The 15,886-nt window shown below is 25.3% G+C and overlaps 4 protein-coding genes across 6 annotated transcripts; 1 reads left to right on the plus strand and 3 right to left on the minus strand.

Moving 5' to 3' along the window:
- Positions 1-978: 978 nt before the first annotated feature.
- On the minus strand, positions 979-4,666 carry LOC124422197. Its single transcript, XM_046958320.1, has 9 exons — positions 4,523-4,666; positions 4,313-4,432; positions 4,094-4,211; positions 3,755-4,016; positions 3,530-3,628; positions 3,371-3,461; positions 3,094-3,242; positions 2,805-2,937; positions 979-1,014 (listed from the first exon to the last, which is right to left on the minus strand). The coding sequence occupies exons 1-9, from the start codon at positions 4,664-4,666 to the stop codon at positions 979-981; spliced, it is 1,152 nt and encodes a 383-aa protein (XP_046814276.1).
- Positions 4,667-5,771: 1,105 nt separating this feature from the next.
- On the minus strand, positions 5,772-11,447 carry LOC124422198. Its single transcript, XM_046958321.1, has 8 exons — positions 11,182-11,447; positions 9,487-9,547; positions 9,256-9,345; positions 9,110-9,139; positions 8,385-8,471; positions 6,853-7,114; positions 6,647-6,760; positions 5,772-5,882 (listed from the first exon to the last, which is right to left on the minus strand). Exons 1-8 carry the CDS (start codon positions 11,320-11,322, stop codon positions 5,876-5,878), a joined length of 792 nt encoding a protein of 263 aa, XP_046814277.1. The 5' UTR covers positions 11,323-11,447; the 3' UTR covers positions 5,772-5,875.
- A 1,000-nt stretch (positions 11,448-12,447) lies between these two features.
- On the minus strand, positions 12,448-13,823 carry LOC124421947 (activated RNA polymerase II transcriptional coactivator p15). 3 transcript variants are annotated; one of them, XM_046957689.1, is made up of 4 exons: positions 13,666-13,823; positions 13,228-13,298; positions 12,731-12,953; positions 12,448-12,626 (listed from the first exon to the last, which is right to left on the minus strand). In XM_046957689.1, exons 2-4 carry the CDS (start codon positions 13,279-13,281, stop codon positions 12,544-12,546), a joined length of 360 nt encoding a protein of 119 aa, XP_046813645.1. In that variant the 5' UTR covers positions 13,282-13,298; positions 13,666-13,823; the 3' UTR covers positions 12,448-12,543. The 3 variants fall into 3 exon arrangements, with proteins under 3 accessions (XP_046813645.1, XP_046813647.1, XP_046813648.1); XM_046957691.1 differs by having other exon boundaries at positions 13,565-13,765; XM_046957692.1 differs by lacking the exon at positions 13,666-13,823 and adding an exon at positions 13,561-13,612.
- A 749-nt stretch (positions 13,824-14,572) lies between these two features.
- Positions 14,573-15,828, plus strand: LOC124421946 (eukaryotic translation initiation factor 1A, X-chromosomal). Its single transcript, XM_046957688.1, has 5 exons — positions 14,573-14,731; positions 14,940-15,023; positions 15,099-15,335; positions 15,468-15,568; positions 15,655-15,828. The coding sequence occupies exons 1-5, from the start codon at positions 14,716-14,718 to the stop codon at positions 15,658-15,660; spliced, it is 444 nt and encodes a 147-aa protein (XP_046813644.1). The 5' UTR covers positions 14,573-14,715; the 3' UTR covers positions 15,661-15,828.
- The last annotated feature ends 58 nt before the right edge of the window (positions 15,829-15,886 follow it).

Consider the following 15,886-nt stretch of genomic DNA (forward strand, 5'->3'; position numbering starts at 1 on the left):
ATATTTTCATGTTCGAATTCGAAATTTTGTAATAGCTACGAAAAATAAAAGCTTTAGTAAATACAATTTGTTGTTTAATTAAATAATAAAAAAAAAAAAGAATAACTACTTACCCGTATAAATGTAATTATTATAATAATTGAACCAAGTACTATCAGGATCGAAAGACTCTGTTCGAAGGAGGAATTAAAGATGGAGTCGAATCTTGAAAAATATAAATTTCTTAATGAAAAGAGAATATAAAAACTTATATATTTTAGCTCATACTAACTCTAAAGTCTTTTTGTGATATTTTATACTACGAACTATTTTTGCATAGGTCTTGTCCTCTGTATTACGATCACGTATATATACCTTTGTGATATCGATTACGTCATCTAACATATTTCTGAAAATAGATGGACGATGAAACTATTAAATGAGATATTTAATCAATTATAAATTGTTGAAATGTTTTTACCTAACCACGCAAAACATTCCGCAAATGTGATAAACAAGTACTGCAAATAATGTATAATTCCCTACTACAACCATACATGATAAAGAAGATGCGAAAAAAATGATAAACAGTGCCAGACAATAATGTTTGTCTGTGTCTATGAACAATTCTACCGAGAATGGTAAGGTATGAAATCGTGTTTGATTTAGAGGGAAATATATATCTAGAACATATGGTACAGCTGGTACGGACATCGCCGAAAAGATCAACCCATAAGTTAATACTAAAAAAGAAAAATCATTAAGTTAATTATTTCTAAGTTTAAATTAAATTATTTTTTATCCCATTCGACTTACTTATTATTATCAAAGAGTACGTTCTACCATCCTCTGCATATTTCTTCATGATTTTAAATTCCTTCATATTTTTTTTTTCAAACCAATCTTGTTTAATAAACTCCAATAATTGACTTATCTATAATATTGCTCGCGAATTATTAATTAGAATTATTTTTCTTATTTTTGCTAGTATCATTTGAATTATTCAATATTCATACCTTTGGCATATTGAATAAGCTATTGTAATACATCAATACACAGGTTAAATATAAGAAAAAATTGCAAATAACTTCCATGAATAATTGAAAATTGTCTATTGTAATGATCAATATTATCTGAAAATAAGATCTTATCAAAGTTCCATATTTTCGGACAAAGTGATTTAAATTGTATTGTTTACCTGTATTATCAAAGCAAATAAGAAAGTTCCGTTTACGATTAGCATTCGAAAGAATCTCCTTTTTGGTGCGGAGTAAGGCCAAAGTCCGATCAGTGATAGACAAATTCGATTGAGTTTGCAATAATGTTTCTCAAAGAAATCTAGTTCCCCTATTTGACAATCATGAGCCATGTGAAATGTGTCTTTCATTTATTTTCTGTTATGTTTTGTACTCTTATGTTTCTTTCTGTTAGCTATTATATATCGTCGAATAATAATTTCCCTTCTATCTTCGTGAAAACAAACTCTTTTTTTTTTCCAGTCGATGAATAATAAATGACTTCTTTGTATATACATGCGTGTAATGAAAAAAGGGAAAAGAAAGGTGATAGTGAGAGATGTCAATCATAATGATATTGTCACGCGTACTCCCACTTTATACTTACGTTTATTAATCAATAATTAAAGAAAAATAGTCTGCAAGCAGAATTTTCCCCTTATCTTCAATACCTTTGTGTTCATCCGAGCGAAGATAACGCAGAGTACAATCTTTTTTTAGTCGGAGTGCGCTGTATCATCAATCATTTCGTTGCAATGAGATTTTAATTCATACTTCGTATTAAGGAATATGATATAACAAAGAAAAGTAAGAAAAAATAATATATAAGGAAAATAAAAATATCTATATCGAAGCTAATCGCATATGGAAGTACTATATGTAAAAAATTTATATAATAGTTTTAAGAAATATAATTTTTTCCTTCTTTCTTCTTTTACCTTTACCTTTTTGGTAACATTAACTATTTTATAATTTCACGAGAAGGATTGAAGATATTATGGATTGTGATGTTATCATTCTGCTATCTACGTATGTAAGTATAATTGTATTATTTAATTTTTTACTTGATGAGAAAAACGATTTTAAAATTAATTGAGATTATCTTTAAATTTTATATCGATAATTAAATATAATTTTTGAGTGTCGTGTCTGAAGTCAGGCAACATTTTGTGCTTCATTGAAACGTTACTTACCTGTGAAATCTATCAATAAGAAACTTTTTATAACTCCTATGATAGGCAATATGTATTACAAACATGTATATTACCCTAAAAATAGGGGAAAAAATATAAGGTCTAGACTATGAAGTAGAAAAGTTGACACGTGTCGATGGTAATGAAATTCAATACTATGTAACCTATATTCTTTCGGTTTACGATGAAAAAGGGAGATGTTTAAGGAATATTTTTTTGTCCTTTCTTGGAAACATAATATTTAGCATTATTGATTGTTTTAACGTTCGTTTTTGCTTTCAATTTGTTCGAAAGAATTAAAGCGTTAGGATGTTTAGTGGACTTTATATGCTATTATTATTATATATTATGATATGCTATTAGTTTTATATGCTATTCTTTAATTGGTTTTCTTGTTTGTTTGAAGAACATTAATGAATTCAACTTTCACATTATAATAACAATACATATTGGATTACGAAGTTATGGTACATGCAAGACGAATTAATTAATGTAAAGAACAAAAAACCATCGCATAGGATACTGCAGTTTGTAGCATCTTGAAAAAAAAATACATAGATATACTTCATTGAAAATAGATGTTACGGAATGATATAAATTTCGTTTCATGTCTTACCGATGCGAAAAATTGAATAGATATACAAAAGGGCTTGCCAAATGATAAATAACATGGTTTTGTGCTTCTTGCCATCATAAACCAGAGTAATATCTGTGATTTTTTAGTAAGCAAGTACCAAGGCGTATTGAATCTGAAAAATCAATGATAAAACATTGATTCTTTAAATATTTCGTATTCTCTCTTGTAATAATAATTTTTTTTTATATAATTAATAAGTTTTTAAAAAATTTAATTTTCTTTAATTTTATAAAAACTTAATGGAAATCAATATGTAAAAAAGAATTACATTTTGTTCAATAGATAAGTGCTGTGATCGATTAATTTCTGACCAAAATAGCACTTTAAATATATTATGATCGTACTACTGATAAAAATGGTGATGGATACCGAAGATTCTATCAGATTTTCCAGTTTGAATGCATTTTTTTGTATTAGCTACGAACAATTAAAAAAAAGTAATTTGTGAATAAATATGCGTTGTTGGTAATTCGTCTCAATCATTACTCAACAACTCATTACGTAACAAAGTTGAATATTACAGAAATTATAGAAACATTCTTTACCTGTATAATAGAAGTAGCCATAAGAAAGAGCCCTATTATAACTAATCCCAAGTAAACGTGTTCGTATAAGGCACGCAGTTTCATTTCAAATCTTAAAATATGTAAATACAGTACATTACATAAGAAAAACTTGATACGCTATTTAAATTTTATACTAACTCTAATGCCTCTTTATGATATTTTATACAACGGACTATTTTCGCATAAGTTTCAAGTTCAGAACAATGTTTGTCGTTGAAGACATTGTCGACCATATTACTAGAAAATATAAATAAGCAATTAAATAATATATAAGGATATAATTGAAATAACAATAAAATTCAATTTATTTTATTTTAATTAATAACAAGTTACTTGAACGATAATGAACGATAATTCGTTTACCCAACGACGTAGAACATTCCGCAAAGATGTTGTATGAAGACTAAAAATAGAGTACAGTTGCTTATCACGGTTAGGCCTAATAATAATATCATAATAAATATTATCATTAACAGTGGACAAAAGTATTTCTGTTCATCGACATAAAATTCCATTAAAAATGGAAGGACCCGTGGGCGAGTCTCGTTTAAGGGATTGATGAAATCGAGAGTAAGAGGTAGAATAGATGCAATCATTATTATATAAATCGGCAAAAAAAGTATTGCTAGAACAAACGTTGTAAAATTTTTATATTTTAATCTATAATACATGATTATCAATAATTTTTTGTTTTATAATTACCCAACATTATTATCGAGTAGATTTTGGAATCCCATGCATATTTTTTCATTATTTCAAATTCTTTCGTCCCTTCTTGTTCGCACCAATCGTTTTTGATGATCTCTAAAAGTCTATACATCTAAAAACAGAAATTATGAATTAGAGAAACAAGAATTTTGTTTAAAAATAAAAAAGATAAACCATTTGAAAAATGTCGACTTCTTTTTGCGTTGTATGTACCTGTGATGAGTTGATAGAATTATTTAAGTGCATAAACATACCAGCGAAACAGACAAGAAGATACGGTAAAATTTCGAAAATGATATCTATTTTATAGTTATTCATAATGATCTTTAGCGTCTGAAAGAGAAAAATTAATTTATGCTTTTTTATTTTCGATGAGCAAGTAAAGCTTGTTACATTTTTAATTCCTTATTACATTTTTAATACCTGTAACAATAAAATAGAGAAACAATTAAGTATAACGATAAACCTTCGAATTAATCTGGTTTTTGGTTCGGTGGAAGGCCAAAGTCCGATTGGAGAAAGACTGATCCGGATAAAATTGTAATGACCATTTTCAAAGAAGTCCATTCCTGACGATGAACGTTCGAATATGATACGCGAAATCGAGAATTGAAATTGAGAAATTCTTACCACCTTTGTCTCTTTATTAAGTATTTCCTATAATTTTCATTTTCTTTATCTGTAGATTCTCTCGTATTTTCAGTAATGAATAATAAATTGTATGGCAATATGACACTGTAAAAAATATTTTTTTTTCTCGAAGGAGAAAACATCGAGAGGGAAATCGAGAAATAATAAAAAGAAGGAAGGGATATTATATTGATGATAATGACTGCAGTTATATGAACCTTTTGTAGGATAGTCGTACGAGTGCCTTCTTCTTCACACTATAATTAAGGGAATTTTTTATTAGTATAAAGCACTTCCCTCTCTTCAGTAAGACTTGCGCATTTCGATGATACTCGAACAAAGAGTATGTACTACGTACTTTTCTTCAATCGAATACATATCGTCATTCGTTACTTATTACAATCGATTCCTCGCGAGGCGTTCAATTTATTTCATGAATTAAAAAAAGTAAAAAAAGAAATAATAAAAGAAAATAAAAAAAAAGAGTGTTAACTAGAAGTACGAAATCAAAAATTTTGGTGAATCGAGGATAAAGAATTATTTCTAACGTTATTACATCTAAATATTCTTGATTAATCTATTCATTAAGTTTAACACGTCTTCAGATGCTTGTATTTATTGAAATTGTAATGTTACGTAAAAAAGTGACAGCAAAATCTCGAAACTCGTAGAAGTATTATTATAGTGAGTATAATACCATGGCGTACGAGATTGAAGTTTGCAATATCTAAAAACAAAAATAATTAATTAATAATAATCGAATGTGATAAGAATATACAATCTAGTTACAGATTTTACCGAGGCAAAAAGTTCCAACGAAGATGTGAATGTTCCACCAATCGATACGTAAGACGGTTTTATGCTTTTCGTTATTATTAATAAAATTAATTTTTGTATTTTTGTAGAAGATAAATACCATCTTGCATTACATCTTAAAGTTTTATAAAAATATATTCTTTTTTATTCAATAAAATATTATTCATTTAAATCTATAACTCAATATTTACATTTTTGTGTGCACGTCGGAACTACGATCTATCACTTTTTGTCCAAAATAACAGTTTATAAATGCCCAGGCTATGTTTCCTATTATATGCATCATACAAGTGATAATTTCCTTGAAATTTTCCAACTTTAACTTAGTATTTAATATCTAAGAAAAAAATAAAAAATGTTATTAATAATGCTTTTATGTTATGTGATCCATTGAATCTTTCTTCATTAATAATTAGTATTGGAAAATAACAATAATGTTCCGTGTAAAATAAATATTTTTTTAATCGTTCAGTTTTTAAGATTAATATTAATAAGTTATATTTATTTTTAAATTATTTATAATTTTTCATATGCGGTCACAAAGACCGTTACTACTTTATATTTCGTCGATAATATATATCTACTTGAAAAAATATGTATCTTTCCTATCTATTAGGGAAATAAACTCATCTTAAAAACACTTTTATGATAATTTAAAAATATTTTTTATCGATAGATATGTATATATATATATGTGGTTTATTTGCAACATTATTGTTCAAGCGTGATATTTGCGTATTTAAACGCAAAATATAACGATTAAAAGAGATACTTTATTTAAATTTGAAAATATTTGTATTTTAGCAATATCATGAACATAAAAGTTGTCTGTTGCCATACCTAAACAATATAATTATTTATCATAACAGTTATAGTTTTATAAATAATAAAAGTAATATCACTCACTCGAAGAATGTCGATATCGATTAAAATTCCAAAAAAGATAATCTGGATTAAATAACTATTCTGGCAAACTGAATTTATATTAGCGATGAATCTTCGAACAGATCGAACATAAATTTTATATTCAGAAATACATACGTTAGAATCTTAAGCTTTTTTAAAATTTAAGAAAATTTATTTTTTTATATTGATACTAACTTGATTGTTCTTTTATGAAACCACACACCACGTATTATTCTCTTATAAATTTTCTTATTCTCTTTATTTGTGAAAATTTCTTTTTTATCCTCAACTGAATTTTCCCAAATGTATCTAAATATTGATAAAATTTCAATCATTTAGAAAGAATTAGATTTTGGAACAAAAATAAATATTGTACATGTTACTTAAATCGCTTGTCTTACCCGACGAGTTCAAATAATCCGCTACAATGTTGTAAAATCATCAGAATTAAACTGTATATTCCTATCGATACACATCCCATAATATTTAGCAGAAAGAATATTAAAAAAAAAGTTGTATGAAAGTATTTAGTAGTATCAAAAAAGACTTCCACTGGAAACGGAATCTCGTAGAGACGTGATTCGTTTAACGGCGCAACAACATTTAATAACATTGGTAATAGAGTTAAAAGTGAGATGGCATAGACAGATCCGAATACTATGACTGAAAATAAAATAAAATATGATAATATAATTGAATATTAATATTTGATCGCGTTGTTATAAAAAATTTCGTTCTTATTATATTCTTAATCGAAATTATATTATCAAATAATATTCGATCTTACACAGTAAGAAAAGAGTACACATGCGAGTTTCATTGGCATACTTTTGAAAGATCTTACGTTCTTGCTCCGTCTCCAATTTTGTCCAATCGAATTTGATCTGTTCTAATAACTCCGTCAACTACGGATTTTCAAAAGATTTCAAATGTTTTACGATGGCACTGATTGAATAATTTATTCTAATCTACTGGAAATTATATTAATACTTCGAGAGAAAGAAGAAACAAGATAGATGATATAAATAATATACCCCTTTTTCGTTGATGTAGGCAGTAATAAAAACAAGTACGATGCAAAAACAGAGAAGAAAATTAGACAAAATCTCAATGAGTAAGTTCACGCTGCAATTTGATGTTAATAATTTGGCTAACTATGGAAGATCATATTAGTTTTTGTATCATATAAAATCTCTTTAAATTATAATAAAATTTTTCTTAAAGAACAAATTAAATCAATGTTGAAGCTTATTATTATTATTATTATTATTATCATTATTATTATTATTATTATTATTATTGTTATTATTATTATTATTATTATTATTATTATTATTATTATTATTATTATTATTATTATTATTATTATTATTCACAATACATTGTAATTTTTATAATTGCTCATAATTAGAAAAAATTTATTATTCAAAGATCTACCTGAATGGAAAGAATAATAATTAAAATAACGCTCACAAAGGACATACGAATATGTCGAGTTTTTATGTCTTGATAAGGCCATAGTCCGATTATCGAAAGAAAAACTTGATTATATTTGTAGTAACACATCTCTTTGAAAACGTCCATTTCTTAGCAAGGTTGAAACGAGTCTGCCATGAGACAAAGAGTCAAAGTTCGATCGAGCTCATGTCGTTTCACTCTCTTTTTCTCTTTCTTCGAATTTACATCTATTACTTCCATAATAGGACAATTAAAAGAAAAAATTGCGTGGTATATTTTTTTTCCTCCGTCTTCCTTTCTTTTACACAAAAACATATAATCAATAACAAAATAAAAGGGTTGCTGATAATCGTTTCTCATCGATCGAGAATTTATACATCTAACTTTTCTTGACGAACATAATGAACTTGTAATGGTGGGTATTTTTCCCCTCTTTTTTCTCTGCATAAAAATATTCCTTGACATGCGTACTCACTCATTGCTCCTTCTTTAGTTTGAGATATTTTTACGGAGCATGTCGAATGCTCGTAATATCCATTCAAAGTGAATTCTAATTTTAAAACTGGAGGTATTAATATATACTCATGTTTTCATATATTTGTGAAAAAGAATAAAAAAGAATTATTTAGAATTCTTGATGAATGTAAAATTATTGACTTCAAAGATCCTTTAGCCACTAATTTGATACCTATTATAGGTAAGTAAATAAATGAAATAGTAGTGATTAGATTAATAATATTTTCTTCTTTTATCGTTTTCAATCAGTATAAATTAATAAAGGATAATATTAATGTGTAAATATAATGCGTAGGTATAATATAATGTGTAAGATGATGTGTGTATCTGAATTTTACAAAATGAAATTCGATGTTTTACTGATATTGAAAAAAGATCAATATCATAGCTATCAATTTTTTTTATTTATAGAATATTAAACATCATATCATGAAGAAAATATAGATTTTTCATAATTATATTAGTAATTATCATTTTATACATATAATAATAAAAAAAAATCGAAATTTACTTTTTTTTTACATGATAATGTAAATATATTGTAGATTTATCTAGATATATTGTAAATATATGTAGATATATTGATTAACATGACAATTAGTGAATGAAATGAATAAAATATTGTTGCTTAAAAAAAAATATAGTGTTCTGGTATAGTCGTATATCATTTATTGCATTGAATACCGTTGCATAGGACATCGAAGTTTTTAATACCTTTAAAATAAAAATATATCTGTTATATTCTAAAACATTAATCAGAACAAAAAGAAAAACTTATTTCTTCTTACTAAAACAAAAAATTTGTACTATGAGACAAATGTTTTACCTACTTCCAAGTAACATAATTTTTGACTTCTCATTAATATTATTATCACTGATTTTTATATCTTTTCGGAAACTAAATACCACGGTCAACTCTTCTAAAAATTATCAATCCTTATCTTCGTATTGTAGAATTAGCGATATTAAATTGAATACTCTTGCTTTGTGGAACACGTAGTTGTTATGATCTATTATTTACTGACCAGTGTGACAATTAATGAATAAAGAAAACATTATACCTATAAGGTGGATGATACATACTATTGTATCATCCATATTCTCAAATATTTCCATCTTTATCTGGATAAACCAAATTATCGAATTTTATTACAATATTCTCCTATTTATGGAATATTTGTTATTAAGTTCATATACCTTCACATAGAAGGAATGAGAATTAAAACTAATGAAATTTGAATAGTATAACATTCCTCGTATATATCTTTCATGAAAACGATAAACCTTGAAAAATAAGAAAGTAGTTTTTTAATTAAAATATATTGATTAAAATATTACGTCTATCATTCTCTGCTAACTTTAAAGTTTTAATATGAAACCAGATATTTCGAACGATGCTTTTATAAATCATTTAATTTTTATTGCTGTCGTAAATATATCGTTCACTATCGATGAAACCATGTCCAAAATAAATCTGAAGACAAATTCGAAATGGTATATAATTGGATATTATATATGTAGAATATTGTAAATAATCATTAAAAATGTTATTGATACAATTTTTTCTTCAATCATATCCCGTGAGACTTAACATTCCATAAGCATATTGAATGAAAAGTAAAAAACTACTGTATACTGCCAATGCTATAACACCCAAACACGCTAATACAAGAATTATTAATACAAGTCCATAGATAGAACATTCGATTTGGAAAAGTGTTTTAATAGGAAGTGATTTTAATTTGCGTGATTGATTTAATGGGATGACAATATTCAATAAATTTCATAAGAGGTATATTAAAACAATTATGAACAAGAAACCAAAGAATATTACTGAAAGAAATTCATCGTAATATTATCAATATCAACAACCTAAAATAAGCTAACGGTTCTTGTCAAAAAAGATTTTCATTACCTGTTAAAATGATTGTATAATTCTTAGTGGCATACTAATTATACTCTTTTGGTGATATATATTTTAATAATAGCCTTTTTTTCCGTATTTTTCAATTCTTCCCAATCGAATTTAATATATCAAAGAACTTTTTGATCTATTTATTAAAGAATTTTAATTATATATATATATATATATATATATATATATATATATATATATATATATATATGTATATTTGTATATATGTATATATATATGTATATATGTATATATGTATATATATATGTATATATGTATATATGTATATATATATGTATATATGTATATATATATGTATATATGTATATATGTATATATGTATATATATATATGTATATATGTATATATGTATATATATATGTATATAATTAAGAAGTAATAACAATAATCATATATGTATGTGTGTGTGAGTGTATGTATGTATATATGTATTTATATATGTTTGTATATATATATATATATATATATATATATATATATATATGTTTATATTCTATTAATAATGTTGTCATATTTCATATTGTTCACTTTTTTCATATTGTAACGAAAAGTACAATAACCAGAGCAATAACAAAGATTAAATATATAAGATTAAATATAATAGAAATAGAAATATATTGATAAATAGATTTACTTTGTATTCCGTTGTTGTAACCAATTTTGCTAGTTGACGAAAAAAAAGCAAATAAAGAAAAGAAAATAAATACAATTCTTTCGATAAAAATACATTCTTGACAATCATTATTAACGCAAGATATTAAAAAAAGAAAAAGAAATTAAAAAATTAAAAAAACACGTACAAACTAATAGGTAAGTTTACCAAAACTGTTGTAGTGATGTTTAAAATCGTATAGCTCAAGATCATTTGAAAAGTTCTTATAGAATTTTGATAATGCCAAATACCAATGACGTACATTAATGCTTTGTTAATATTATAATAACGATTCTTGAAGAAGTCCATTTTCCAAAGTGCGCTGTATAACTTTTGAGCATGTTCATTCTTTCAGATTTTCTCGCATATCCCTTCCACAATCAATACGTATGTTTCCAACGTTTGCTTCTTTTTACTTTATTTTCTCTTCCGCAAATTGCTTCATTTTTATTTTTTAAATATGAGAGACAACTTCATTTTCACGGTAAAATTGACGATTTCAGTGTAGAAACGAAGAACTCTCATCCTCAAAATGAAAATACAAAAACTTGCTCAATTAAATTGACTGCATATGCATTCTTTTTTACGAGCCAATTACAGTTTTAAAGATACTCTATGTATTCTCCTTTCTTTTTTTACTTCATGCATGTCGCCTTTACACATGTTCAAAGGATTTCATTTCGATAGAAAAATTTAGTAGTCTTCATGCTTTCGATCGTACAACAATTTAATTCTAAGTGAATACATACGAACGAATTTAAATATCAAGTTCTGAATTATGTATACAATATACTTTTCAAACAGTAAATACAGAACATAAAATAATTATTTTATCATTAAGCGTATTTGAACTAGTATTAAAATAAAATACTTTTGAATGATATTTAACTTGTATTATAGTATAAATTAAATAAATTTTACTTTTATTTTTTTTTATTTTACTTAAAACGTTTTATTCTAAATGCTACTTTTTTACACCTTTATAGTATTCAATATGAATTATTGTTATTGATATTGTGTAAAGTGTTTCTTATCTCCAAAAGTGATATCTACTATTCATGTATGTTAATAATTACAGAAATCTATTAAATTAAATGAGATAGTAGTACAAGTTTTCAAAAATTTTGTTAGATTTCACAAATCTTTTAACTTTTTTTTATAATAAAATTGTTTTAATTAGGTAATTACAAGTAATTAAAAGGGAAATATAAACAAGAAAAATTTAATTTTTTAAATTAAAAATAATTTACTATAATTTATTAATATTTATATATTTATTATTGTGTATGTGTTACATGAAATATTATTAATAACAATATTTCAAATAATATTAATAGTAACGTTTTAAATGACAATTATATAAGAAGAAAAAACGACAAATGTCCATTATCTATTTTGTAAAAAAACCTAGATTCTTATAGAAACAAATACATTTAATATCAAAGAATATTTTAATGTAATAAGAAAACCCAAAATGTACATCTTATAATCAGGTAAGATGACTTTAATCAACAATGACAAAATAATTTATCAACATTTTGATTTTGCAACTCTATCAACTTCTTCCACGATTGACATGAACTTACGCCATTGTGTCATATTTAAACATATACCTGCATTAAAAATAAATAATCATTAATTAATTATTGTTAACTATGAAGTATAATTGTTCTTCCTATCAAAATATTCATAAAATTAATTTACTTTGTATTTATACCTTTCTTGCCTGGTTTTAAATCTCCTGCTTTATCATAATACATTTCTCTTATATCCACAAAGAGCTTTCCTTTAAAATCTCTAACATTTACTTGACGATTGTTACCTAAATCCCACACAGTTTCATCTTCATCTTTTGATTCTTTTACTTCTTTTTTTGGCTTTTTACTTGCGACAGCTTTTTCTTCCTTTTCTGTTTTCTGTTTCTTCTTCACTTGCTCTTCCTTCCAATTATAACAGTGCAATGTTTGACAATTTATTAAATAAATTAATATTCAAATATTTTATAAAAACTTCATATTTAAATTGTAATTGTAAAATATATAAATTTATATATATTATAAAACAAATTATAAGTATATAAATGGAATAATTTTTTTTTCATCATATAAACCAGACTGTTATAAAATGTTGTAATAACAACTTAAATGTAAAATTGTTTAATGTATTTTACATACAATAAAAAATAATCCAAAATAAATGTAACGAATAAATTACCTGATCGCTATCACTTTCGCTATCACTTGACACATATTCCTTTGATTTTGGCATTCTATATAATTAAGTCTCTGTAATACAAAAGCATTAATTAAAGACCAAAATTTATAAAAGTTTGATTCATATCAATAACCTAGTAGAATGAAAAATTATTTATAAATTTGTTAAACCAGCAATATGCTATTTTAATAAGCTTATGTATTAAATATCAATTATATTTTGGTCATTATTTTCAAACAATTCTTTTTTTTTTAATTTATCATTAATTTTAATTTATCGTTGAATGATTAAATATACATAAAAAATATATATATATTTATATATGATATATACAAACACATATATATAAACACGTTTCTATATTGTTTAGGACATATAGGTCTGAACTATTGAAATGGAACAAATATTTTATATTGTATCACCAAAAATGACACGTACATATTTTAAATAAAATTTTCAGTCTTTTCTTGAAACAACCGTTACAGTTACTGAAATCGAACTTGGACATTCACATCTAACCGTCCAATACGTTCCATTTGTTAGTAGATTGCTTATACGACACACACGCGCGCATCCATATACATCAAATAATATAAAATAACAACGATACAAAAAAATCAAAGGTAAATATGGCAAAATATTTAAGGTCGTACATATAATAAAAAAATTATATTATTTAATCATTAATTAAAATTTTTCTTTTTGTTGGACAATTTTAATTTTAATTTTATAACTTTATCCAATTGAATTTTATCCATTTCTTAAACTAGAAATAATACAGATAATAAACAATATTAAATTCATACACAATAAGTTATCTTGTTAATTTGCTTTTTTATTATATTTCTTTTTATATATATTATGTTATTAAATAAATAGTAATTATTAATTAGCAGGTATAATTAAAATTTATCGCTAACATAAAGGACGTTTCTATATATTTCCAACTTGTCCAATTTGAATCTGTGACAAACTTCAGAAAGTGAAAATTATTATTGTCACAAGAAATCAACATTTAAAGCTTTTACTTCTGTTTTCTTTTTCCAAACATAATTAACTGCCGTATTGTATTTTTTTGCAGCTAATCAAATTTTTTAGATTTACCGTATTCTATGTTACTTTATTTGAATACTTCATTCATAGTTCCTGATGTACTATACATATAAGTTGCAGTTTAGTGCGTTTGGTCATGCATTAATTTCATGATTTTTTTTTTTCAGGTTGCTTTTTCGTCTCTCACTTACTATTATTAAATTTTATCACAGTTGGTAATACCATTTACTTTTATATCGGCCGATAAGTAGATTTTGGCCTATAGACACAGTCCATAGGGAGCGTCAGTCAAGCGAAGCTAGTGACATCTAGTCATAGAATATTATATATAAAAAGAAAGAAAAAAAACTGTAACCTAAGTACTTTTACTTCTTCCAGTCGCGTTGTGTGAAATCATTGAGAGATTATATACGCGAGAATACATTTTAAGTCATCATGCCGAAAAATAAGGGTTAGTAAACCCATTTTTTTTACTTTAAAAGTTTACATCCAAATAGAAATTTCTATACCATGTGTAATTTTCATAGTGTAATATGATTAGATTGTTATAACCTATTAGTGTCAATCATGTATTACAATGTGCATTCTTTACTAAGTTATAATTATAATTATTGATTCATGTTTAATATCATCTTATAACAATATCTTTACTTTTTTAGGAAAGGGAGGTAAAAATAGGAGGAGAGGTAAAAATGAGAATGAAACAGAAAAGAGAGAGTTGGTGTTTAAAGAAGATGGTCAAGGTAAACTGTTGAATATAGATATATCTAAATTGACCTGTAGAATGATTGTATACAGTAATATTAAAATTTTTTCAGAATATGCACAAGTAACAAAGATGCTTGGTAATGGCAGGCTAGAAGCAATGTGCTTTGATGGTGTAAAGAGATTGTGCCACATTCGAGGTAAACTTCGTAAAAAGGTTTGGATTAATCAAGGTGATATCATTTTAATTGGTCTTCGAGATTATCAAGATGCAAAAGCAGATGTTATTTTAAAATATACATCTGATGAAGCTCGAAATTTAAAAACTTATGGTGAATTTCCTGAAACTGGTAAGTATAATAATTTTTTTATATGACAATATATGAACAATTGTTTATATATGAATGTATCAAATAACTATGCTAATTCATATTTATTTTAAAGTTTCAGTATTTGATAATATGAAAACATTATTGTTTCAGTACGCATCAATGACACTGTTACCTTTGTTGAAGATGGATTTGATGAAGATATTGAGTTTGGTGATGAAATCAGTGATGATGATGAAGATGATGTAGACAATGTAAGTTTTGAAATCAAAACTTTCAATGCTTCTGCTTATAAAAGAAACACAAAAAAATAATTATATATATGCATTCACTTTTACAGATCTGATGATCTATAATACAGTCAGGTGCAAATATATAGTGTCAGATGGTATAGGAGTATCTATTTATTTCAATAGATGCAACTATAGACACTTCACTAAAACAGCAAATTTTGCTTCTAATAAGTAGCCAATTTTTATTGTATCTATGAATAAAATAACATGTTTCCCATTAATATTGTACTTGTTTTGCAATTGTATTGTTTCTCAAGTCTTGTAAGATATCTTTTATCC

The sequence above is a fragment of the Vespa crabro genome, chromosome 2 (assembly GCF_910589235.1).
Source record: "Vespa crabro chromosome 2, iyVesCrab1.2, whole genome shotgun sequence".
Lineage (NCBI taxonomy): Eukaryota > Metazoa > Arthropoda > Insecta > Hymenoptera > Vespidae > Vespa > Vespa crabro.